This window comes from Budorcas taxicolor, chromosome 15 (assembly GCF_023091745.1).
Source record: "Budorcas taxicolor isolate Tak-1 chromosome 15, Takin1.1, whole genome shotgun sequence".
Lineage (NCBI taxonomy): Eukaryota > Metazoa > Chordata > Mammalia > Artiodactyla > Bovidae > Budorcas > Budorcas taxicolor.
Window position 1 is genome coordinate 8,291,668 of NC_068924.1, and position 24,921 is coordinate 8,316,588.

The 24,921-nt window shown below is 37.7% G+C and overlaps 1 protein-coding gene across 1 annotated transcript in view; it reads right to left on the bottom strand.

The window, feature by feature from the left end:
• CNTN5 (contactin 5) overlaps positions 1–24,921 on the bottom strand; it is a 654,757-nt gene that overhangs the window by 16,565 nt on the left and 613,271 nt on the right. The window contains exons 19-20 of the mRNA XM_052652997.1: positions 5,118–5,304; positions 4,563–4,675 (exon numbers count right to left, since the gene is read on the bottom strand). Of these exons, the coding sequence (XP_052508957.1) occupies positions 4,563–4,675; positions 5,118–5,304 (300 nt within the window). The remainder of the gene's footprint in view (positions 1–4,562; positions 4,676–5,117; positions 5,305–24,921) is intronic.

The following is a 24,921-nucleotide window of genomic DNA, read 5'->3' on the forward strand; positions in this document are numbered from 1 at the left end:
AATTATAAGTAGTTCAATTCCATCCTTCTCTCACTATATTCTTGCTCACTTTGAGGTCCCTGATAAATTTTGTGATAGGGAGACTGATTTTTTTTTTCTCTTAACACATTTGAATGACATTTTCCATATCATTGTGTATTTCTCTGGTAATATCTTGTCCTTATGTATGTTGCTGACACCTCAATCTCTGGAATAGGGAAGTAAGATCCATGCTTTCTTAGAAAATGGACTGATCTAACTCCAAACTCTTGCTGTTTTATCTTACTATTTTATGTTATTTTTGTATTTATTTATTTGTTTGTGGCTGCCCTGGGTCTTTATTGCTGCCCGCGGGCTCTCTCTGGTTGCGGTGAACAGGGGCTACTCTCTCGTTGCTGAGCATGAGCTCTAGATCATATAGGCTTGAGTAGTTGTGGTGTATGGGCTTAGCTGTGCAACGGCATGTAGAATCCTTCCAGACCAAGGACTGAACTGGTGTCCCCTCCCAACCACTGGACCACTAGGGGAGTCCATGATCTAAATGGTTGAGAATAAATTGCACTTAGTATATACTTTCTTAACTATGAAAAAGCAGAGTTCAGTGGATCACTTATGGATCAAGTCTGTGGAACAAATCCATTTCCCCCCATATTTATCACTTATCAATCATTTTCACAATCTTGACATTTCTAGATGAGGATTTTCCCTTAGTTCATCCATCTTAAGCTAGACTTGATGCAAAAGATAAAATACACCATCTCTGCACTTTAAACTTCAGGCACTGACTGCTACTTCTAGTTTCCAGGCTCAAATTTACATACCATGTATGTTTCTAGTGATTCCTTTTGCTTGTAAAAGCAAAGTGATAGGTCAAGATAAAAAGTGAAAATAAATTTACCTTCCTTTTGATATTGTGATTAATTGTGGAAGTTCTCTCTTACTTTGGTTAGCAGGAAGTCCTCTACCACAAATTTTCCAAGAATTCTAAGAGGTGAACTCAGTCTTAATGGGTCTGAATCTTTACAACCCCATGAACTGTAGCCTGCTAGACTCCTCTGTCCATGGGGTTTCCCAGGCAAGAATCCTGGAGTGGGTAGCCATTCCCTCCTTCAGAGGATCTTCCTAACTCAGGCAATGAACCCAGGTCTCCTGCATTGCAGGCAGACTTCTTATTGTCTGAGCCACCAGGGAAGCCTCTTATTAGGTCAAGTCTATCTCAAATTAACTCACAGAAACAGAAATGATTAGTGTGTTGACATGCCCCTAGTTTTGTTAACGTATTGTGACTGTTACACACTACGTTTAAGAAGAGGGCTCACTATTACATTGGTACCATTTTTGGTCTGGTAGTAGTTTTCTGGGGATGTAGTAGGAATCAAATGGCAACCCACTCCAGGATTCTTGCCTATGAAATCCCGTCGACAGAGGTGCCTGGTGGGCTATAGCCCAGGAGGTTGCAAAGAGTCAGATGTGACTGACAACAGATAACAGTTGATTTTCAATATTATATCAGTTTTAGATGTGCAATATAGGGATTCAATATTTTGGCTTCTTTGCTGGTGGCTCAGATATGGTAAAGAATCTGCCTGTAAGCAGGAGACCCAGATTTGACCCCTGGGTTGGGAAGGTCCCCTGGAGAAGGAAATGACAACCCACTCCAGTATTCTTGCCTGGAGAATTCCATTCCTGGTGGGCTGCAATCCATGGATTTGTAAAGTGTCAGACAGGACTGAGTAATTAACAATTCACTTCAGCAGGAATCAAATATTCTCCCTCTGAGTATCATACTATCCACCCCACATTTGTGTGAACCTCCCTCCAGATGGTATGGGTGTTTTAACTGCATGTAGATCCTTGCCTAGGCAGCTCTTGTGTAGTTCTTCTCCAATTCATGCTCTGAAAAGGAAGATCAAATCTTGTGTTCCCTAGGTTCCATCTCATTAGTTTATATTCATGGCTACTGTTTAATTTAGCTTATATTCACATTCCTGTTCCATTGTGCCTATGTCAATAGGAGCTTTCATGCCTAGTCACCTGCCCTGTGAAAACCAGACCTTTGTAGGGGAACCCAGGCTCTACCTCAGTCATCAAGGGTCCCTTTATATCATTCCTGGCAGTAGGTCTCCCACTGGCGATTAGCCCATCTATCAGAAGGTCTAATAAGGTAGACTCTATTTGTTACCAGCAGGCTCCTTTCTTAGAAACTAGATTTTCCCTCTTGGGGACATAAGGAGGTGAGGCCATTTCAAGGAATAAAAGAAGAAAAAAAGCTCTGTCAATGTGTGCCTACTTGGCACTATTTCCACAACTAAGATGGACAACATTAGAGATTCTTCTCCCGCAACAAGGTATTCTGAGGTTTTGTGCTGTTTTCATTGAGATAGAACTGGCAGACAACTTTTAAAGATCAAATTCTTCTGTTAAAATATTAAAAAGTTCTACCTAGTGGGTAAAATTCCTCCAATAACAATAAGAAAAATAGTAGCTTTTTTTTAACTGAGTGCACTATTTTTGTTAGAAAGTGAACTTTCTATACACTAAACATTTTACACATATTGTCTTATTTAATCCTTGAAACAATCGTCTATGATACTATTTTTGCATTTAAAAATATTGATCTCTTAATTTTTTATTTGGCTACATCTGATCTTAGCTGCAGTACACAGGCTCTACCTGTGGGATCTTCTCATGGGATCTTCTCATCACAGCAGACAGACTCCTTTTGTTGCTCTTGGGCTCAGTAGTTGCTGCAGCACTCAGGCTTTGTTGTGCCATGACAGGTGGGATCTTAGTTTTCTGACTTGGGATTACACCCACCACCCCTTCATTCCAAGGTGATTCTTAACCATTGTATCACCAGGGAAATCCCTTATCTTAGCTTTTTTATTTTTATTTTTTCCTTGAAGTTGAAATGAAACTCAGTTTAAGTAACTAGTTCAAAGTTACAGAACTGGGATTTGAACTGGTGTCTGTCTGACTTAAGGGTCGGTTCTCTCTCCCCACTCCATATAACAAATGGGAAGACCATGCTAGGAAAACACACACCTGATAATTTACACTTGTGACTAACTTCATAAAATACCTCTAGTTGGGTCAAAATGAATGTTTTCATCCTTCCTAGAAGCGCTGAGCATAAAGACATGAATAAGACAGAGGCTTTGCCTTCAATCATGTATAGTTTGGGCAGGGAGACAGCAATATGTAAGGAGGGTGAGCAGTGGTGTGATAGAAGGGACAAACGTGGGCAAGGAGGAGGGTCATCTCACCAGGAGCCCTATGCCCAGCTTCATGTTTTCTCAAGGTTGTGTGGTGCTTCTTTTCTTTGCTGAGAGGTGCCCAAAGCCAAATGGCTCTTCCAGGCAGTCATATGCTTTCATCTACCATCTATTTTCCACTCCAGTTTGAGAGACTGCTTGCCACAGTTTGAATGAGATCAGGTTGTTTCTTGGTGATCCATCACCATTTCTGACCATACTGTTACCCTTAATCATTGAAGGGTCTACTTGCCTTAGACTACAAGGTGTGAAGATGAGGGGAAGAGTGTGGAAAGAAGAGGACTAGGGAAGGATACAGAGAGAGTGGCTCACCTGCTCTCCCCCAAAGATCAAATTCAACGTCCCTGAGGATTAGGACAGATTTGAGAGAGTGTTTAGTGTGAGGGTGTTTATGATCCATAATTCTAGTCTGTAAGAAGTACTACAGTTTGTACCTGAACATATTCTTCTTGGGAATTATTTAACTTAAAAATGTATTTCATTTATAACTATTTCAGATTTTAGCTTCAGAATTTTAGCCCTCTGTAAATCAAATACTGTGTTACCATCTCAGATAATTGAACAGCCACCTAAATAATGCTTTTCAGTCTAAAGATAATCATTGAAATATTTTAAAATTCCATTATAAATAATAACCATTAATGATTCTGTATGAGTTTAAGAAATAGAATCCAATATTATGAAAGAAGAATTTGAAGTTCAGCCAATTCAATACCTAGACCACATATTTTTTAAAATCAGAGACAAAGTTGTTTTTCAAAACAAACTGTCTAAACATGTTTATATTTTCAGATCTCTTGTTGGCACATAGCAGGATGACTTATGTGAAATGTTGCATCTATTTTGGAGCCAGCTGTCTCTCTCAATGGTCTCTCTTGTATCCCCTGTGCTGACCCTAGCATTTTTTTCTTTTTGTGTTTCTTTGCTAATGGAAAGTCTTTCTACTCAAACTAAGTGGTCCAGTCTTTTCCATCTGCCAGGACAATTTGTTTTGGGGGAGAGAATGCCAAGACTCTCTGTCAAAGTTTTGCTTGTCCTGACACTGCATCATGGAACCATCTTCACTCTGTGTTCAAATTGTTGTCTTTTCTACCCATTCACTTCCTATGCCTTGTGTAGCTGAAACTGATTTTGATTGCCTTGACTTTCCCACTGCACGAAGGCAGTTTCCAGTATATAGATAGAACAATGATTGAGGGGGAAAAAACAGCTATGTTAATAGGTCTTTTTATGCCTTTTTAATTGCACATCCTAACAATAGCAATTTTTGAGATGCGTATCTATCCAACAGAGTGAACACACACTGACCTTGTAGCCCATGACTTCAGACTCGTTGGCTAATGGTCTTACGGGGTCCCAGCCCAGAGAAAGCTGAGAGCCCTGTTGCTCCCACCTGAGGTTGTTAGGTGCTTGACTGGGGGCTGCAAAATGAAAAGAAAAGTGAGTGCAAAAGATATCTTAAATACCTTTATTCACTTAAATTCTTATGAGTATTTCAACCTTACTTGTGTTCAGTAGTTGGCTGGCACCATAGGCCTCCTTCCAGTGAGAATCAGATAAGGAGGGTTTTGCTCCAGGAGTATCATTTTAATAGCTACTCTGCTGAGCTTTTGAACCCAAATCCTTTTATCTCCCTTCTGTGTCAAAAATCGCTTAGCCTTGTTTCACAGGAAGATAACCTTTATGTACTGTGAATGTAAAATTTTCTGAGCTAGTTTTAGAATTCAGATCTAAGCACTGAAGCGAGACTAGGAATCAAAACTCTTCTTCAGCTCAGTTTATTATGTACCTCATGTGGCTTTCAGAAATGTTAAAAAATGTTTCCCTTTTGTCTGAGACAAACACAAAGCCCAGGTCACTTACGGGATTTCTTGGTGGCTGCACTCACTTCACTGCTGGGTGGCCCATATCCAGCTCCATTATAAGCCCTCACTGTGAAGTGATATAACGTATTTCCTTCTAACCCTGTCAGGATGATGGATGACTCGTTCCCCCTCGTTTTGACGGTTTCTGCTGCATCTTCTTGTTCCATGTCTTTCCGATAACCAATCTGTCAACAGATTATCACATGACAGATTAATTTTAAAGTTTCCCCTGTTGAACTTTTTTTTTTTTTTTTTTTTTTTACCCCTTAGATATTTCTCAAATCCACCTCTGGGAAATTATTCCTGTACCACCCAATGAACAGGTTCTACTAATGAGGCCAAACTCAGTCTTAACTACTGCCTGATTTGCATCTGTGTAAACCATAGCACCTTAACAGTACTCAGCAAAGCAGTGAAAGGTGCTACCTTGTAGCCTGGTAGCATGAAGAGTCATTCATGAAGTTGAAGAAATTCCTTTTTCATACGTCATTGGGACCATTTCCCATTCAAAGCCATCTAGCTATTAATTAATTATTTAATTTTTTTAAATATAAATTTAAGAAAGAGACATGAGGAATATTTCCTCCTTAGCCCCACACAGAGGTGAATTACACAGCTGGATGGGTTTAAAAGAGAAGAGGTGAGAGAACACTCATGATAATTTGGAACGGTTTCTTGGACTGCAAGGAGATCCAACCAGTCCATCCTAAAGGAGATCAGTCCTGGGCATTCATGGGAAAGACTGACGCTGAAGCTGAAGCTCCGATACTTTGGCCACCTCGTGTGAAGAGTTGACTCATTGGAAAAGACACTGATGCTGGGAAGGATTGGGGGCAGGAAGAGAAGGAGACGACAGAGGATGAGATGTTTGGATGGCATCACTGACTCAATGCACATAAGTTTGGCTGAACTCTGGGAGTTGGTGATGGACAGGGAGGTCTGGAGTGCTGCGATTCATGGGGTCATAAAGAGTCAGACATGACTGAGTGACTGAACTGAACTGAACTGAACTGAAATACATAAAAATAAATTACTAGGATTTGGGAGGATGGCAGAAGGGAATAGCTCTTTGTCAAAGCACATTTTGTGTATTGAGATGGTCTTTCCTGGTTATACACTCTTCGTGGCTAGTCTCATTCCAAACTTGATCCCTTTATGAGATTCAAAAATTATCTGTGTATATCTAAAGCTTAACCCTGTTTGTACATTAGAACTTAATTATGTAGGAAGGCATAACAGGGTATTTTTCCCCCTTACTTCTTTATCTTGGTAAAAATAAGGAAGAATAATAGTTCTTTTTCCAGTTAATTACTGTGGTGAAAAAGAGTATTTCTGCAACCATTGCACCTCCTTCAAGTACTTTGTCTACAGGCTAGAAAGTCAAACATCACAGTTCCAGATTCTGGTACAAAATTCGGGCAGTGAGGACTTTGTTTGAAACTTGATATATTCTGGATTATACTTTGGACACTCACTTCCTTGGGTCTATTGGGAGGTACTGGAGGCTGCTGTCTCCCAGAAAAACAAGAACTGGAGTCCCTTTCCCATCCCTCTTCCAACCTAGACGCTGGCTGAAGACAGAGGGAGTAAAAAATGTCCAGAGAAGGAAGAAAGTTAGAAATTATAACTGCAGCCTTATGACATGAAGACTGTAATAGCCGTATTTTCTTCTTTATACTGTTTGGTATCTAAAAATTAAATAGCCTGGGTCCCTTCCTTTTTTGTGAAAGAGTGTTGTGCATAGGTACCTTTCTATTGTAGCTTGTTAGAGGAGACAGACAGGATGACTAAAGGATGTTTCTTGGCTCTCCATCTTAAGGAGATGGTGAGTACATTTTCATTTGTTTAAGAGATATTTGCACAATGTCAGTATGGAACATTTCCACTGCCGATTGTTACTTTCATGGAACTGTTGAATGGGGAGAAGAATGTGTACGGATGTTGAATAATGAAAGGGATATAGTACTTTAGTTTTCAGCATCCATTTCACCCTCATTCTAGTGTGTCTTCCTGGACTGAAGAGATGAAAAAATGAGCACCATATTTCCAAGACTCCCTTGCAGTTAGAGCTCTGAATATATTTTAGGTATAGCCAGTCAGATGCATATGCCTGGTATTTAAAAGTAAAAGTGAGATATAGATTGGGGAGCTATAGATTGAACTTCCACCAATTCTGGTGGGTTTTTTTTTTTTTTTTGCCTACAAGTATAGTAGCAGAGACATTATTTTTCCTTTCCCCTTCACCCTCTGACTGTGGCAGCAAAACTGAATGGCTCATTGTCTAACTATTAGCTTTATGGGAGTTAAGAAGCTACACACAAGAAAACCATTTTGTTGGTGCAAATTATAGTAACATGGTGGAATTCTGGAACTGGCAGTAACATCAGAGGCTTCCAGATCACAAAGTCTTCTTGAATGTGGAGCTGTCCTATTTGTGATGACTTCCAAACAAACCACAGCAGTGGAGTATGGGACTAGGGCTGGACATTTCCTGGTTTTAGTAGACATCAGTGTTTTCCTCTGTGTCTTGGTCCATTGAATAGCTTTAACAGTCATTTTTCAAAGATCATGGAGTCTGTTAATTTAATTCAATAATTTTGTAAACTATTTAATACTTAAAATAAAACACTTCCTATTTAAGCTAGAGTAATTTGCTGCTCCTGCTGCTGCTAAGTCGCTTCAGTCGTGTCCAACTCTGTGTGACCCCAGAGACGGCAGCCCACCAGGCTCCCCTGTCCCTGGGATTCTCCAGGCAAGAACACTGGAGTGGGTTGCCATTTCCTTCTCCAATGCATGAAAGTAAAAAGTGAAAGTGCAGTCGCTCAGTCGTATCCGACTTTTAGTGACCCCATGGACTGCAGCCTACCAGGCTCCTCCATCCATGGGATTTTCCAGGCAAGAGTACTGGAGTGGGGTGCCATTGCCTTCTCCAGGGTAATTTAATTCTTTGCAATTAAACACTGTCTGACAGACCTACACAGCTCTTGGGGAAAAAAGTGTATATAATTAATAAGGGACTTCCCCGGTGGTTCATGGTTAAGCAATCCACCTGTAATGCAGGAGACACAGGTTCGAGCCCTGTGTTGGGAAGATCCCCTGGAGGATGGCTTGGCAACGTACTCCAGTACTCTTGCCTGAAGAATCCCATGGACTGAGAAGCATGGCAGGCTACACTCCATAGGGTCACAAAAAGTCAGACATGACTAAAGCAACTAACCATGTACTCATGTAGTTAATAAGATAATCACAATCAAATTCCTGTTTCTCATCCTTGTCTCTTCACAGATTTGACTGGCATATAGCTGAATGAATGAACTTCAGAAATTGTTTGATTAAACCAAAATGCTCTAACCCTGCCTTTTGTATTATGTTTGCCCCATTATTCTTAATTCCAAGAGCTAACTTATCTTGTTTGATTTTCAGCATACTTTTAACTGAGGAAATCTAAGCTATTTTCAAACTACAAAATTGAATGACATGTTGTTGGATGAACAAATGTGTATCTTTCTCCTTCCCAATGGTATATCTGATTTTCAGATCTCTGTTTCAACTTTCTTTAGTTGGCTGGATTATTTTAAGTTAGTTAAATATGTATATTTGAGAGAGTTTAGTGTGATTAAATTCAACAGATCACAGATTTCAATACAAACACAGATTTCAATACAAATAATTCTAGCTCTACCAGATAAAAGCTGTCATAAATCTAAAATTAAAAAAAAAAAAACATTATTTCTCTTTCTAGAATTTTGAAAAAGAAAAAAGAGCTGGAAGAGTTATTACCTTTACAGAGAAATAATAATTTTATTTCCTACATTTTTGATGGAGGAGAGGATAAATCAGAAAAGCATGGAGTTTAATATTGTGCTTATCTAGTGATTCTTAACTTGGAATTGAAGTAATATAGTATTCACAATAAGTCACACTATACCTTTTAAAGTTGAAAGTTCCTCTTTATTCAATTTATTTCTCCATGATTCATTTCTATCCTGATGATAAATTTCATCAACCTATAAATTTTGAACTCTTTATGCGATCACTTGAAATGAAGTTTAAAATATTTTAAAAGACACAAAACTCTCACACAATTGGGGTTTTAATGGGTGTGTTTTTATTACATTACATTATTATACCCTTCTAGTATTTTTATTTGGAGAAGGCAATGGCAACCCACTCCAGTACTCTTGCCTGGAAAATCCCATGAAGGGAGGAGCATGGTAGGCTGCAGTCCACGGGGTCGCTAAGAGTCGGACACGACCGAGCAACTTCACTTTCACTTTTCACTTTCATGCATTGGAGAAGGAAATGGCAATTCACTCCAGTGTTCTTGCCTGAAGAATCCCAGCGAAGGGGGAGCCTGTGCGTCTCTGGGGTCGCACAGAATCGGACATGACTGAAGCGACTTAGCAGCAGCAGCAGTATTTTATTACATATAGCTAATAAATCATGTACTTATAGTCACATACGAATATTTTCTCATTTTTATAGTAATAATTTATCATATTCCTCGTGTTCAATTCAGTCGATCAGTCGTGTCCGATTCTTTGTGACCCCGTGAATGACAGCACGCCAGGCCTCCCTGTCCATCGCCAACTCCCGAAGTTCACTCAGACTCACGTCCATTGAGTCAGTGATGCCATCCAGCCATCTCATCCTCTGTCGTTCCCTTCTCCTCAAGCCCCCAATCCTTCCCAGCATCAGAGTCTTTTCCAGTGAGTCAACTCTTCGCATGAGGTGGCCAAAGTACTGGAGTTTCAGCTTCAGCATCATTCCCTCCAAAGAAATCTCAGGGCTGATCTCCTTTAGGATGGACTGGTTGGATCTCCTTGCAGTCCAAGGGACTCTCAAGAGTCTTCTCCAACACCACAATTCAAAAGCATCAATTCTTCGGTGCTCAGCTTTCTTCACAGTCCAACTCTCACATCCATACATGACCACTGGAAAAACCATAGCCTTGACTAGACGGACCTTTGTTAGCAAAGTAATGTCTTGTGTACTCAATATCATTTAACCACTGTTCTTTTGTGGAACATTTGGGTAGCTTCCAGATTTGTTCTCTTACTTAAAATGTTGACATGAGTATGTTCATCATTCATGTATATTGTTTTCCACATATTGGAGTAATTCCCCAGAACAGAATCCCAGACAGTAGATTATAGGATCCAAAATTATTGAAATTTTTATACTTTTGAAACAAAAGTGCTACACTTGATTTTCAAATAGTTTGTACTAATTTTCATTTCCAATAGCAGTGTATAAATCTTAGAGATACATTGTACTGTTGCCAGCTCTAAGCATATCATGGTTGTGGATTCAGAGGCCTAAATTTTAATCATATATTTTGAAATCTATAAGTTTCATATATTGGGACAGTTTACTTAACCACTGAGTTTCTATATCCTTATTTATAAAGCAGCTAAAATACTACTTGCTTCAGTTTTATTAATTGTTTTCAGACAGCTCCCCTATTGTCATCCATCTACTTAAACTATTTTGTTTCTTGGTGATTTAATATTTCTGATTTTTGTAACTTGTGAGTCTGTTTCCTTTTTATTTTTTGCTATCCTTCACATTGTTTTATTTTCTGACTTCATTCCTCAAAATTATTTTTACTTATGTGTAATATAAATAGTGGCAGGCAGGAAGCATGAATTCTGAGTCAGCCAATAGCTTTAAGAGTGTAGATTTGAACTTAAATCCGCAGGCTGCTTTTCTTAGTAGATAATCCATTTTTTCCAAAATTGATTCTCCAGGATAATGATAATTTTAACTATGCAGATAACATACTCAGTTATCTGATATGATGATTCGAAGATATTCATGTCATACACAATCTAGTTTCCTTACATGAAGTTATAGGATTTAAATCTACCACTGCTGCTGTATGTAGTCAAAGGTTACTGATGAGCCACAGACTTCCCCCTATTTTCCAGTCTTTATTTAGTCACATTTACAATCATTGAAGGATTCCTCCTATCTAATTTTTGTTACCTGTTAGTTTTTAAAAGCATAATTCTTACCTCCTGTATTCCCTTGTTTTATAATTTAAATTGCACTCAATGGTCACCGCTCATTCAATAGTGTACTTCCTGAATTTAATAAACACAGCTCTATTATCTAATGTTATTTAATATTGCAAAAATTTTTGCACCATTGCAAGTAATTTATTCTCTAGTAAGGTTAGATTTTTTTAAAATAATCAAAATGCATAGTGAAATGTAAATATTTTACCATACTTTGAGTTTTTCAAAACTATTAAATTATTCATTCAAAAGTTTTTTAGAATATGCATTATTTACCAAGCTCTGTGCCTGCAGGCAACTGGGGATTAATGGTGATTCCAAAAAGACATTGCATAGGCAGAACACACAGGAATTTTAGGACTGTGAAACTATTATGTACAATTTACAATGGTAGATACATTTTGTCAGAAGACAGAATGTAGACATCAACAGTGAATCCTCATTTATTTGTTTTATTTTTATTGAAGTATAGTTGACTTATAATGTTGTGTTAATTACTACTGTACAGCAAAGTGATTCAGTTATATACATTCTTTTTTATGTTCTTTTCCATTATGGTTTATCATAGGATATTGACTATGGTTCACTCTGCTATACAGTAAGACATTCTTATTTATCCATTCTATGTTTAAATTTATATCTGCTAACCCCACCTCCCACTGTATTCATTCCCCAACCCACTTCCCTTTGGCAACCACCAGTCTGATCTTTGTTTTTGATTCTGATTTTGTTTCGTAAATAGGTTCATTTGTGTCATATTTTAGATTACACATATAAGTTATATCATATGGTATTTGTCCTCTTTATGCCTTACTTCACTTAGTATGATAATCTCCAGGTCCATCCATGTTGCTGCAAAGAATGAACGCTAATTTAAACACTGGATGTTGACTGGTAATGATGTGTCACCATAGGCTCATCGACTGCAGCAAATGTCGTTCTCTGAGGGGGATGTTGATCATGGAGGAGTTAAGGTTCAGTGTGTGAAGACAGTGGGTACGTGGGAACCCTTTTTTCTGCTTAATTTTTCTGTGGATTCAAAAAGTTTCTTAATTGGAAAAAAATGGTAGCCAACATAGTTATTGAATGAAAAACCACACAAATGTATAATTGTGGTTCAGCCAAGCTGCATATTGCTAGAGATCTACAGTGTGGGCTAAGACTCAGTGGAGGGAGGCTGGGCAGAGAAAGTGTCAGTAAGGAAGGCAGAGGAGTAGTACATGCAAATGTGGGGAGGTGAGTGGAGAACGTGTGAGCCTGAAAGAAACTCCACTTAGGCCAACTTGAAGTCTGAGGGTGCATGTGGCTCCATTTGATCCTAGAGGCAAAGGACGGAGCCTAATCTTAGCACTGGCTGGATTAAACAGTTTGGAGCAATGCCAACACATTGAAGGATCTTAAGCAAGGGTGAGAGCGACATGTACATGTGATATCAAATTTTTGTTTTGAAAAGATACATGCAGCAGTCAAACTTTTTTTGCTTTGTTTTTTCAGCATATAAATTAGGTCACTCTTTTGTTCAGAACTCTCCATATTGCACTTAGAGTAACTTGCAGACTGCTCACCACAGCTTACCCGACAAGATCGCTATGTAATTCTCCAACCTCATCTTATATCTCACATCACTGTGTTCACCAACTTCCAGCGAAAAAGCCTCAAACATTGAGTCACATTCTTGATTTACAGCCTTTGAACTTCTAGTGCCTTTTACCCAGAAGTTCTTTTTACATTTCTTTCTCCAAATGGCCATCTCCTTTTCATCCAAGTTTTAACTAAACTGCAAAGCTTCCCTTGGTCACTTCCTTAAAGAAACTTTCCCTCCCTTAGTCACTCTATTTTATATTACTCTGAGTTTTATTATGATTATTATTATCACTTATAATTATCACTAAATGAAAGGAAAAAGAAAGTGAAGTCGCTCAGTCATGTCTGACTCTTTGTGACCCATGGACTGTAGCCTATCAGACTCCTCCATCCATGGGATTTTCCATGCGAGACTACTGGAGTGGGTGGCCTTTCCCTTCTTTAGGAGATCTTCCCAACCCAGGGACTGAACTCAGGTCTCCCACATTGTAGGCAGACGCTTTACCATCTGAGCTACCAGGATGCCCATATGAATCGCTATATGAAACTATCTTAATTTATCTGTTTAATTGCTTGCTTCATTTTGGCATTGAGGAGCACTGTATGATTTATCTTAGTGAATAAATGGTTGCAATATGAAGACAGTTTGGAAAGGGGCTGAAGTAGAAACAGGAGAGCAGTTAGGAGGTTATGCTTGAGTCTGGTAAGAAATGAAGATGGCCTGGATTAGCACAATAGCTATGGACATGGGGATGGGTATGCAGTAGAGAGATCTTTAGAAGATGAAGCCAACAAACTTTAGTGACAGGCTAGTTATAGGTGTGGTAAGAAACTCTGTGGGCATTCTCTACTTTAAGGTAGGGATATTTTCCAGTTACTTTGTTTTTTATTGTTGCTAAAGTCACTGATTTTGCTCCTTCTATTCTGTCTTCTTGGCAGATATCTATTTGGTTTATGGACCAAACCTCTTTTGTTCTTTACATCTGCCTTCTTCTCTCATACCTTATAGTAAAATTTCCTTATTCATGTCCTTTGCATTCTGGGTTTACTTCTGAAGCTTGTACTCCAAAGCACTGGCCTAAATAATTAGCGATATCAAATTTGCTTGATTGTTCCTAATGAATATTTTATTTTAATTACTTTGGTTTTGATTTTATTGCATTCTCTTTAATAACCAGCATTGCTCTTTTAATATATTGATAGAAGAAATATTTTATTTTCTCTCATTGAAATCTAGAAACTTATGTTTAAAAATTATCTTCTTATTTGTAAGAAAATCTCATATGGGAAAGGAATTCATACTGAGCCTTATCATTTGTTTTCTTATTCCAAAGATTTTTCTCCTATCATTTCTTTCCTTTTTGAAAAGTGTTTCTTTTGTTTAAAATCACTCTAGGATTTAACCTGTTTTTAATGGTGCTCTACATTTGCATGGGGATATATCCATCTCTAGACTGTGTATCCAAGCCCAGTGGCTGATGCTGTGAGACAGAGGCCAAACTTTGTGCTAGTACAAGCCTCCACTCATATTCTCCACACAACACAAAAGAATTTTCAGAAGCTTGAGATGAGAGACAAAGCTTCATGTTCATGACTACAGTTTTTCCACTGAAGAAAAAGATAAGAAGATGGAGGCCAGAGGCTATTTTGTTGCTTGCTTGAATCTAGAAAATGGAATTTTAAAGATGGGTCATTGCACGAAGATGAAAGGAAAGAAAACCTTAGAAAATCCTACTAAAATTCTTGTTTTATACTCCTCATTATGACTGCAAAAAAGAGTCTCTCTTTTCTCACGGTTTCATGGTTACTTTAAGGGAAATTAAGAAAAGATGATTTTACGTGTTTCCATTCAATTCACAGCCATTCCTAAATTCAAAAATTGTGACTAAACTGACAGTTAGAAGGCAGAAACTTCATTACTACCCTGCTTTTTCTACTGATTCTTCACCTTCAGATACACTTTAAACACTATAATCTTTTCCTGAATAATGGTTAAGTTCTTTTCATGTTCCTCTTATGTAACACCTAAGTTCAGCCATGTATTTCTATTGAGTTTCAGAAATTCCCTGATAGTACAGTTAGTAAAGAATCTGCCTGCAATGTAGAAGACCCAAGTTCAATTCCTGGGTCGGGAAGATCCCTGGAAGAAGAAATGGCAAGCCACTCCAGTATTCTTGCCTGGAGAATCCCATGGACAGAGGAGCCTCACAGGCTATGATACATGGGGTCACAAGAGTCAGACACCACTGAGTGACTAAGCATGCATGCCAGTATTCTTGGGTTTCCCTGTGGCTCATCTGGTAAAAAATCCGCTTGCAATGTGGGAGACCTGGGTTCTATCCCTGGGTTGGGAGATCCCTTGAAGAAGGGAAAGGCTACTCACTCTAGCATTCTGGCCTGGAGAATTCCAGGGACTGTATAGTCCATGGGGTCACAAAGAGTTGGACATGACTGAATGACTTTCACTTTATGTAACACCTAAGTTCGGCCATGTGTTTCTATTGAGTTTCAGAAATTCTATATATAGGGAGCACATTTCCCATGGATAATGAATTTGTTTCAGTCAGAAGCATCTCTGCTTGCCCCTATTTAGTTGATCTCCAGTTTCCTAATCTCCTGAGCTTAGCACTAGGTATAGTTATTAAATTGGCTATTCACAATCAATACTTTGAGATACACTGGCAGTCAGCATTATTAGACTGCATGCACAATTAGCTGCTTTGTGCCCAGAGGTAATTTTACTATAAAGGATACAATTTAATGAATCAAATAAGATAAATAAACAATGTATAGTTAAGATTTTTAATATTTATGAGACAGTTCAACAGTGATTAGAGGCTCTGTGGTGAGGAAGTATGAAATGCAGCAGGAACATAAGGATAGATATAATTTACTGAATAAATTGTATCTATTTTTTCTATAAGCTGTCACTGCTATCTAAAAATTACACTTAAAAACTGGTTTTAAATATAATTGAATTTGTTCTTAATATGTGTAGTTCAGTGTAGGTCTTTTACAAATGTTAGTTCCCTTCTCTTCTTCATTTTATTTACTCAAGTGTTCTAAAATACAATATGTTAAACAGAAAGTATTATGGGAGTATTTTTTTTTCATATAACCAAGGTCCTCCTTAAATGTTTTGTTGGATGAGGGGTAAACATAAGTGTCCCTTAATAGATACTAGTTAAATGAAAAAAGAAAAGTTACAGTACGAAAGTTAATATAAGTAGAACTGTATTAATTTTTTTAAAAAAAAGTATTGTGTACTCAAGTATATTATATGGTTAACCACATACAAGGTGCTAGAAATCCAGTTTTGGAAATGTATAGTTTTAAACGCATATATTAGAAAAGGCAAAAAGCAAAAAAATCAATGATAAAACCATCTTATGGAGTTTGAAAAACAGCACATTTTAAGTGCAAATAAACTAGAAAGAAGGGTATAATAGAGACGGCAGCAGTACTTAATGAATTGAGAAATAAAATATAAGAATAGAGCCAAAATTAATTCTTTGAAAAGAGCAAAAAATTCGTAAATCTCCTTTGATCAAGAGTCATCAAAATAGAGAGAGAAGGAGAGGACATCACCAAATTATTGAAAGAAAATAATACCACTGATTTTAGAGATATTAAAAAGACAATGCTAGAAAGTGGAAAAGCTTTGTAAAGTGGAAATGCAAATCCTGCCCTAGGTGAGAATTTTAAAAGTCTTGGCAAGTATCCAAAAGCAGACAGACTCTGAAGGAGAGTTTACTCTTGACAAGTTACAAATATGACAGGTAAGTTTGTGAATGTTTTGTTTGAGAATATGAGCATGATGCCAGGAGTTTACAGCTTTACTAGCTGGAGTAGCAAATGGTAGAATTTAGTGCAAGAAAAAGCAATTGGAAACATAAGGAGACAATTTAAAAAGTAAGAGAATGACAGAAATCCAAGCATAAACTTTTCATATTTTTGGTGTAATGATAAACAGTTCTTGCCTGGGGATGAATACTGTGGCATCTGATAAAAATGTAAACAGTGACCAAGAGCAATCTACTCTTAAAAGAGCTGCAATGGATGGGATTTTTGAGCTTGCTGAATTTTAACTAAGTGTATTCTCTAATCTGCCTGACTTCAGCATGCAGAAAAATGACAGTTCTTTAAAGCATGTGTTTAGAGACTTATTGGGGCTTTCCTGATAGCTCAGCTGGTAAAGAATCTGCCAGAAATGCAGGAGACCTGGGTTTGATCCTGGGTTGGGAAGATCCCTTGGAGAGGGAAAGGCTACCTACTCCAGTATTTTGGCCTGGAAAATCCCATGGACATACAGTCTATGGGGGTCACAAAAACTCAGACACAACTGGGCAACTTTCACTTACTTAGAAACTTATTATGAAATATTTTGGATGAAAATGATATGATGACAGAGATTTTCTTCAAAATAACACTACGATTGCTTGTTTTTGTTGTTCAGTCACTAAGTCATGTCTGATACTTTAGCAATCCCTTGAACTGTAGCTTGCCAGGCTCCTCTGTCCATGGGATTTTCCAGACAAAAATACTGGAGTGGGTTGCCATTTCCTTCTCCAGGGGATCTTCCCAACCCAGGGACTGAAGCTCTGTGTCCTCCATTGGCAGGTGAATTCTTTACTACTGAGGCACCAGGGAAGCCCTAGGATTGACTGAAAGTGAAAATGGTAGTTGCTCAGTCGTGTCCAACTCTTTACTACTACTAAGACTGTAGCCTACCTGGTTCCTCTGTCCATGGAATTCTCCAGGCAAGAATACTGGAATGAATTGCCATTCCCTTCTCCAGGGGATCTTCCTGACTCAGGGATGGAAACTTGGTTTCCTACATTGGCAGGCAGATTCTTTACCTGCCGTTTATATATGGTTTCACGTGGCTCCCCTGGTGGCTCAGACAATAAAGAATCTGCCTGCAATTCAGGAGACCTGAGTTCAATCCCTGGGTAAGGGAGATCCCCTGGAGAAGGAAATGGCAACCTACTGAAGTAGGTTTGCCTGGAAAATTCCATGGACAGAGAAGCCTATTGGGCTACAGTCCATGGAGCTGCAGAGTCAGACATGACTGAGCAACTAACATACACAGACACACATATATAAAACAGATTATTCATTATTAAGCCCAATTATTCATTAATTCATAATTATTGATGACAAGTGTTGAGTAGAAATGCAGTATACTCTTTTGCATATTTCACATATGTAAATATTTTACAACACAAAGTTAAATAAAAATACAAAATCAAAGATTACAGTTATATTACAATGAAAAGGTTAAATAGGGATAAATCAAAAAAAAGATCTGCAAGGTCAGTGTGGACAAAGATCAAAGAAGGCCTAAAAAATGAAAGCTATATAATGATCATTAGATTTGATAATGATCATTAGATTTGATATTGCAAGTGGATAATTCTACCAAAAATGTTTTATATACTCAGCTCTATTCATAACATACCCAAACTGTAAACAAAACTAATGTCCATCAATGGAAGAATGATAAATAAATTGTGGGATATTCACAAGTGAACTTTTAAGAGAAAGCCTGTAATAATATAAATGAATCTTACCAATATACTGTTGAGGGGAAAACACAAAATATAAAAACTCCCTAGTGTTCCCAGAACTAGCAAAATCAATCAGAAGTCAAGATGTTGTTTTTGGGGGTTGTTGGGGATTAAGAATAGTGACTATTGGAGGAACAAAATGAGTCCCTAGCTTTTACTAACATTTGTTTCATGACCTGGATTGTGCTTACACTGGTATGTTCACTTTGTGGTAATTCATTCAGCTGCGCATTTATGATTTGTGCATTTTTCTGTATGTAGATTAGCAAAATATCTTCCCCTTTAAAAATAGAGTCTTGGCCATTTTGTAATTAACAATTAGTCAATTATTAATTGGCATTTTTATAATGCTAGTATGTCTTTGGCAAATCTTCCTTTGTCCGTGTGTGTTAAAATACTTCATGATGTTTTTCTATTTCTTAATATAGTAAGCAAGCCCATGTATGTATGCATCTTTTCAACACCCACTGAATTAAGACCTCTATGCCACAATTATGTTGTCAGGTATTTAAGTTATAAACCTAGCTCTCAAAAGGAAAAGTTTTCTGTAATTTGGTAAGTCTCATATGGGTCATTCTAAGAGAATCTCAAAGAATCTGTTCCCAGTATTGGTAAAATTAATGGGTTGATATCCACGTTTGCTATTTTATTTTTTGCATGAATGTGCATTATATGATAGAGAGTAAAACTGCATTGTCACATGATGAGCTCGGGATGGCTGGATTTAGAAGTGAGGAAAACACCCTGTTTTGAGGTTGCACAAATTCACATTTGTGTCAACGAGTGAAAAAATAAGGAATGCTTCTGATTTTGAAAAGAGATATAATTCATACCCTTGGGTTCTTTATGTGGATAAGACAATATATTTGGGTATATATTTTAATATTATTTAAATAAAATGATTTATAAAAGTTTAAGAATGGAAAATTTGAAAAGTGATTTGGGTTAGAGAATTTTCTACATCAATAAATGTATCTAGAAGCAAGTGAAAAACAAACAGTATAAACTGAGTTATTCATTATTTTCTAAAAGAACTCTACAGGCTAGCTTTTCAGTAGGACAAGAGACAGAATAAGTTAAGTAACTGAAATGTTGCTTCTTCAATTTCCTTCAATCTGCTGATTTTTGAAAAACATAAATAGTTTTAGTTAGCCTCTCAGTCTCTGAAAATAACCCACGAAAGAAATCTAATGATAGAAACGTGAAAGCTATTTGATTTTTTTTTCAGAGTTCACAGAATTTCATAAAAGGAAGGGTGGAAATAGTTTCTTCTCACTGTTTAGTTTTTTTTTTTCCTATTAACATATAGTAATGACAAAAAACTAAAGAGAATCTGCAAAAAATAGCTGCTACACACCACCTTTTGGAAAATAAAACAAGTCTTTGTTTTTATTTTTTGGTAACTGGTTTCATTTTGGCTTCTTTTCCTCCTTTGATTTATGTCTGAAATTCCATTTTCCACACACATACACACATACCCTTGCACCCTCTGCTATACCAATTAAATGCAATCTGCCTAGTAAGAATTATTGTCAGACAACAGTGAGGACCATTTTTTTTTTTTTTCGGTCTCCTGCTCTGATGATTAGAGTCAGAACATAAAATAAAATACAAGAACAATCTCATCCCTTTTCGCCTTAAGAAATCTCCACTACAAATTATTTTATAGATCAAAACACAATTGGTGTCTTTTCAGTGCAATCAATAAGTGGAAATAGCTTTAGTGACACATCTAAAATGAACTTCTGAGTTACATATCCTCTGGAAGATCTGAAATAAATACATGCAAGTCTTGAACATAGCCCAGGAAAAACAGTCACTAGTGGTGTCTTTTATTGAGAACTGTAAAATGGGACAAGCTGTTTTACCTTTCATTCTTCTTAATAGTAAGCATGAAAAACTTCGAAATCAGAACCGTGTACTTCTCTCCTTGCTATAAAAATACATTGTTGCTTTTTGCTGAAATGAACCCAGCCATTAAAACACATAGTTAATGCTGGTTTCCTCCCTGTGTATGCCCAGCAGTGGGATTGCTGGGTCATAAGGCAGTTCTGTTTCCAGTTTTTTAAGGAATTTCCACACTGTTCTCCATAGTGGCTGTACTAGTTTGCATTCTCACCAACAGTATAAGAGTGTTCCCTTTTCTCCACACCCTCTCCAACATTTATTGCTTGTAGACTTTTGGATCACAGCCATTCTGACTGGCGTGAAATGGTACCTCATTGTGGTTTTGATTTGCATTTCTCTGATAATGAGTGATGTTGAGCATCTTTTCATGTGAATTGAAAGAGACACGTGTACCCCAATGTTCATCACAACACTGTTTAGAATAGCCAGGATGTGGAAGCAACCTAGATGTCCATCAGCAGACAAATGGATAAGAAAGCTATGGTACATATACACAATGGAGTATTACTCAGCCATTAAAAAGAATACATTTGATTCAGTTCTAATGAGGTGGACGAAACTGGAGCCGATTATACAGAGTGAAGTAAGCCAGAAAGAAAAACACCAATACAGTATACTAATGCATATATATGGAATTTGGAAAGATGGTAATGATAACCCTGTATGTGAGACAGCAAAAGAGACACTGATATATAGAGCAGTCTTTTGGACTCTGTGGGAGAGGGCGAGGGTGGGATGATTTGGGAGAATGGCATTGAAACATGTATAATATCATATATGAAATGAATTGCCAGTCCAGGTTTGATGCATGTGACTGCAGCCATGAAATTCAAAGACGCTTGCTCCTTGGAAGAAAAGTTATGACCAATCTAGATAGTATATTCAAAAGCAGAGACATTACTTTTCCGACTAAGGTCCATCTAGTCAAGGCTATGGTTTTTCCTGTGGTCATGTATGGATGTGAAAGTTGGACTATGGGCTGAGCGCCGAAGAATTGATGCTTTTTAACTGTGGTGTTGGAGAAGACTCTTGAGAGTCCCTTGGACTGCAAGGAGACCCAACCAGTCCATTCTGAAGGAGATCAACCCTGGGATTTCTTTGGAAGGAATGATGCTAAAGCTGAATCTCCAGTACTTTGGCCACCTCATGCGAAGAGGTGACTCATTGGAAAAGACTCTGATGCTGGGAGGGATTGGGGGCAGGAGGAGAAGGGGACGACCCAGGATGAGATGGCTGGATGGCATCACGGACTCAATGGATGTGAATCTGAGTGAACTCTGGGAGATGGTGATGGACAGGGAGGCCTGGCGTGCTGCGATTCATGGGGTCGCAAAGAGTCGGACACGACTGAGCGACTGAACTGAACTGAACTGAACTGAACTGGATGCTTGGGGCTGGTGCACTGAGATGACCCAGAGGGATGGTACAGGGAGGGAGGAGGGAGGGGGATTCAGGATGGGGAACACGTGTATACCTGTGGTGGATTCATGTTGATGTATGGCAAAACCAATACAATATTGTAAAGTAATTAACCTCCAATTAAAATAAATTAATTTACATAAAAAAATAAAGGCAAGGAGCATGGCAAAAAAATACACAGTTAATAAAAATCTTTCAAAAAGGCCACAATGAATATGAATACCGTTAATTTGATAGTCATGGGGAATTATGTTTCACCGGCAAATTATATAACACACAAAATATTTCTAAAATTCCTTTTTTAGTTTATTCAGTAAAATTTTTATTGATAATTTATTGTTTTATTTAGGAAAATTGAGGACATTCAGGGACAGAAGCATATGCTCATGCAAACAGAAACTTATGCTCATGAAAGGCATTGGCATGGGTTTATTTTCAGGAATGTTTCTCCAGAATATCAGGATGCTAAGGAATCCCAGGGTTATTATGGACATAAGAATTATCTTGTTCCAAGTTCTTCCTCTCTGCCTTTTGTTTACTTTGTTGTTTTTCAGTTGCTAAGTCATGTCTCACTCTGCGACCCCATGGACTGCAGCATGCCAGGCTGCCCTGTCCTTCACTGTCTCCCAGAATTTGCTCAAATTCATGCCCATTGAGTTGGTGACGCTATATAATCATCTCATCTCCTATCACCCCCTCCTCCTTTTGCCTCAGTCTTTCCCAGCATCATGGTCTTTTCCAGTGAGTCAGCTTTTCGCATCAGGTAGCCCACGTATTGGAACCTTAGCTTCAGCAACAGTTCTTCCAATGAACATTTAGGGTTTACTTCCTTTAGGAATGACTGGTTTGATTTCCTTGCTGTCCAAGAGACTCTCAAGTATCTTCTCCAGCAAGATTCCAAAGCTTCAATTTGTTTACTTATATTTTCCATAAACACCTCACAATATTAAACTGTGATTCTTTTTTAAGAGTAAGAACTATATTTTAATGATTTTTGCATTTCTACTGCCTAGCAACAGTGCCTGATACTAAATAAACTTATTTTAAAATAAAATTTTAAATTTTAAAATAAACACTTATTAAATGAAGAAATAACAAAAAATAATCATTCAGCATTCTATTAGCACTTAATTTCATTTGTCATTCCTCTCAATTTGGGACAATCAGAGGAAAAAATGGGCTTCCCTGGTGGCTCAGACAGTAAAGAATTTGCCTGTAATGTGGGAGACCCAGTTTTGATCCCTGGCTCAGGAAGATCCCCTGGAGAATTGAATGGCTACCCACCCAAGCATTTTTGCCTAGAGAATTCTATGGACAGACGAGCCAGGTGGGCTATATAGTCCATGGGGTCACAAAAAGTCAGACAGGACTGAGCGACTGACTCTTTCCTTTTTTTTTTTCTGGCTACACTGGCATCTGTTCTGATTGTGGATGCACATAAAATACTGATTTTCTCAGAAAAGCTTGAGAGGTTCTGCTCTAGGATTCAGGAATTACTGTTCACAGGACACTTAATGCTGGTGGGTTCATAAATTCCAAACTGAATCTAATAATTTACTTGCATGGGCCAGTGACAGGGATGGCAATCCAGATGGGATAGTCATGGTAATTCAAAAGTCAAAATCATTCAATAAATATAGCTCACTTCTGATTTTCAATCATGCTGCACGTCAGAGCTAGAAATTTCATATATCTCAATGTCAACAATTTCTGCGTTTAGTCTCTGTAGCCATGAAATTTCAAGCTACTTCCATGTAAGTAATCAAACTTCTCAAATAGGTGATTTTAAGATAATGTCAAAATATTTCAAATATTTGTAAAATATAATTAGATGGACTGGTGTCTATATTTGTGATTTCATACTCTTTCCCTCAGATGGTGTTTTTTGTGAGGTAATACTAGATTTATAGAAGGCAGTCTTAAAAGCTAGGTGAAAAGACTATCTATTGGAACTCACAACAGAGTTCTAATCTAGCCTAATTGTGACATTTAGAAATTCCATGGGTGGACCCACTTATAAATTAAAAGGGATGACATTACTAAAATTTCCTGAAGCCCTTTACTATAAAGTCATTTTATTTTCTGTCGAGCTAGGGATTGTCATCATTCTGACCCTGTTTTTATGCATTGCTATTTCTACTATATCAATTGTTTTGACCATTCTGTTAGATAGAGCAATTAATCATTTTAATAACAAAAATTAATCAGTTTGATTTGAATTACTTGGTTAATGTATTTGCAAGTGTTAGTTGCCAATGACTATAGTTTAGGTCAAAATGCTTGATTCATTACTTCTTAAAATAAGATGTAATGGAGGCTTCCTTGTAAAAGACAAAAATGCCAACTATAGGCAGGAAATTGACAGATGGTGTCAGGGAAAGCCTCCTACTTAGATCCTTACTCCTGCCCGGTAGGTCTGGCTTCATCAAGAAAAAGAATGTCAAAACCATTTCATTAAACAAAAGGAGCTGCCAGGACTTACCAAACAAAAACAACAACAAAATCCCCAAAAAACAAAAATAAAAGAAAGTGAAATAAGAGTTACCCTTGCTAGACTGTGAGCTTCCTAAGGGCAGGGACCTTGTCTGTTTTACTTATTGCTTTACCCCACGCATTGCACCAAAACAAAGCAGGTATTCAACAACTATCACATGGATAAATAAATGAATGAGTAAGAAATGATAACTGAGATTCAAACAAAACACAGAAAATCAGATCAAGGACAAACAAGATCTGGATCTGTCTGACAATCCGGGTCACAATCAGAGTCGGGCTGTGAGTCAACTGAGGAGCATTGAGTGAGAACAGGTGAAGGAGAGCACAGTGAGGAGCCCTCACCAGGGGAGATCAAGTGATGCTATAAGGGCTTTAGGGACTTTATTGCCCTTGATGACTATTGCTCCATCTTCCTTGTAAATGACCCTTGCTTGGGGGTAGCCTCCCAAGATTAGTAGAAGAGAAAACACAAACGTTTCAGAGCCAAGAGAACTACATATAGGTTCAAGTTTGCTTATTTATTAAGAGTGCATTGAGGGGTTATCACTAGTTAACACCACAATATGCATTCTAGAGGTAGAGTTTTTCAATATCAAACTGATAGTTGAGTATATGTTTGAGAGGAGCCATATCTTAGAAATAAATGTGTGCCAATAACTTCAGAAATGATTTCTTTTTTCTCACTCACCACCTTCCCCCAATTATTCCTGGTGTATCAAGGGAACTTTCCCATATAAAAGTCTCATCTTGGCTTCTTTTAACTGTTTTTCTCTGAGGCTAAAATAGTTTTCTGCAGTGGTAATCA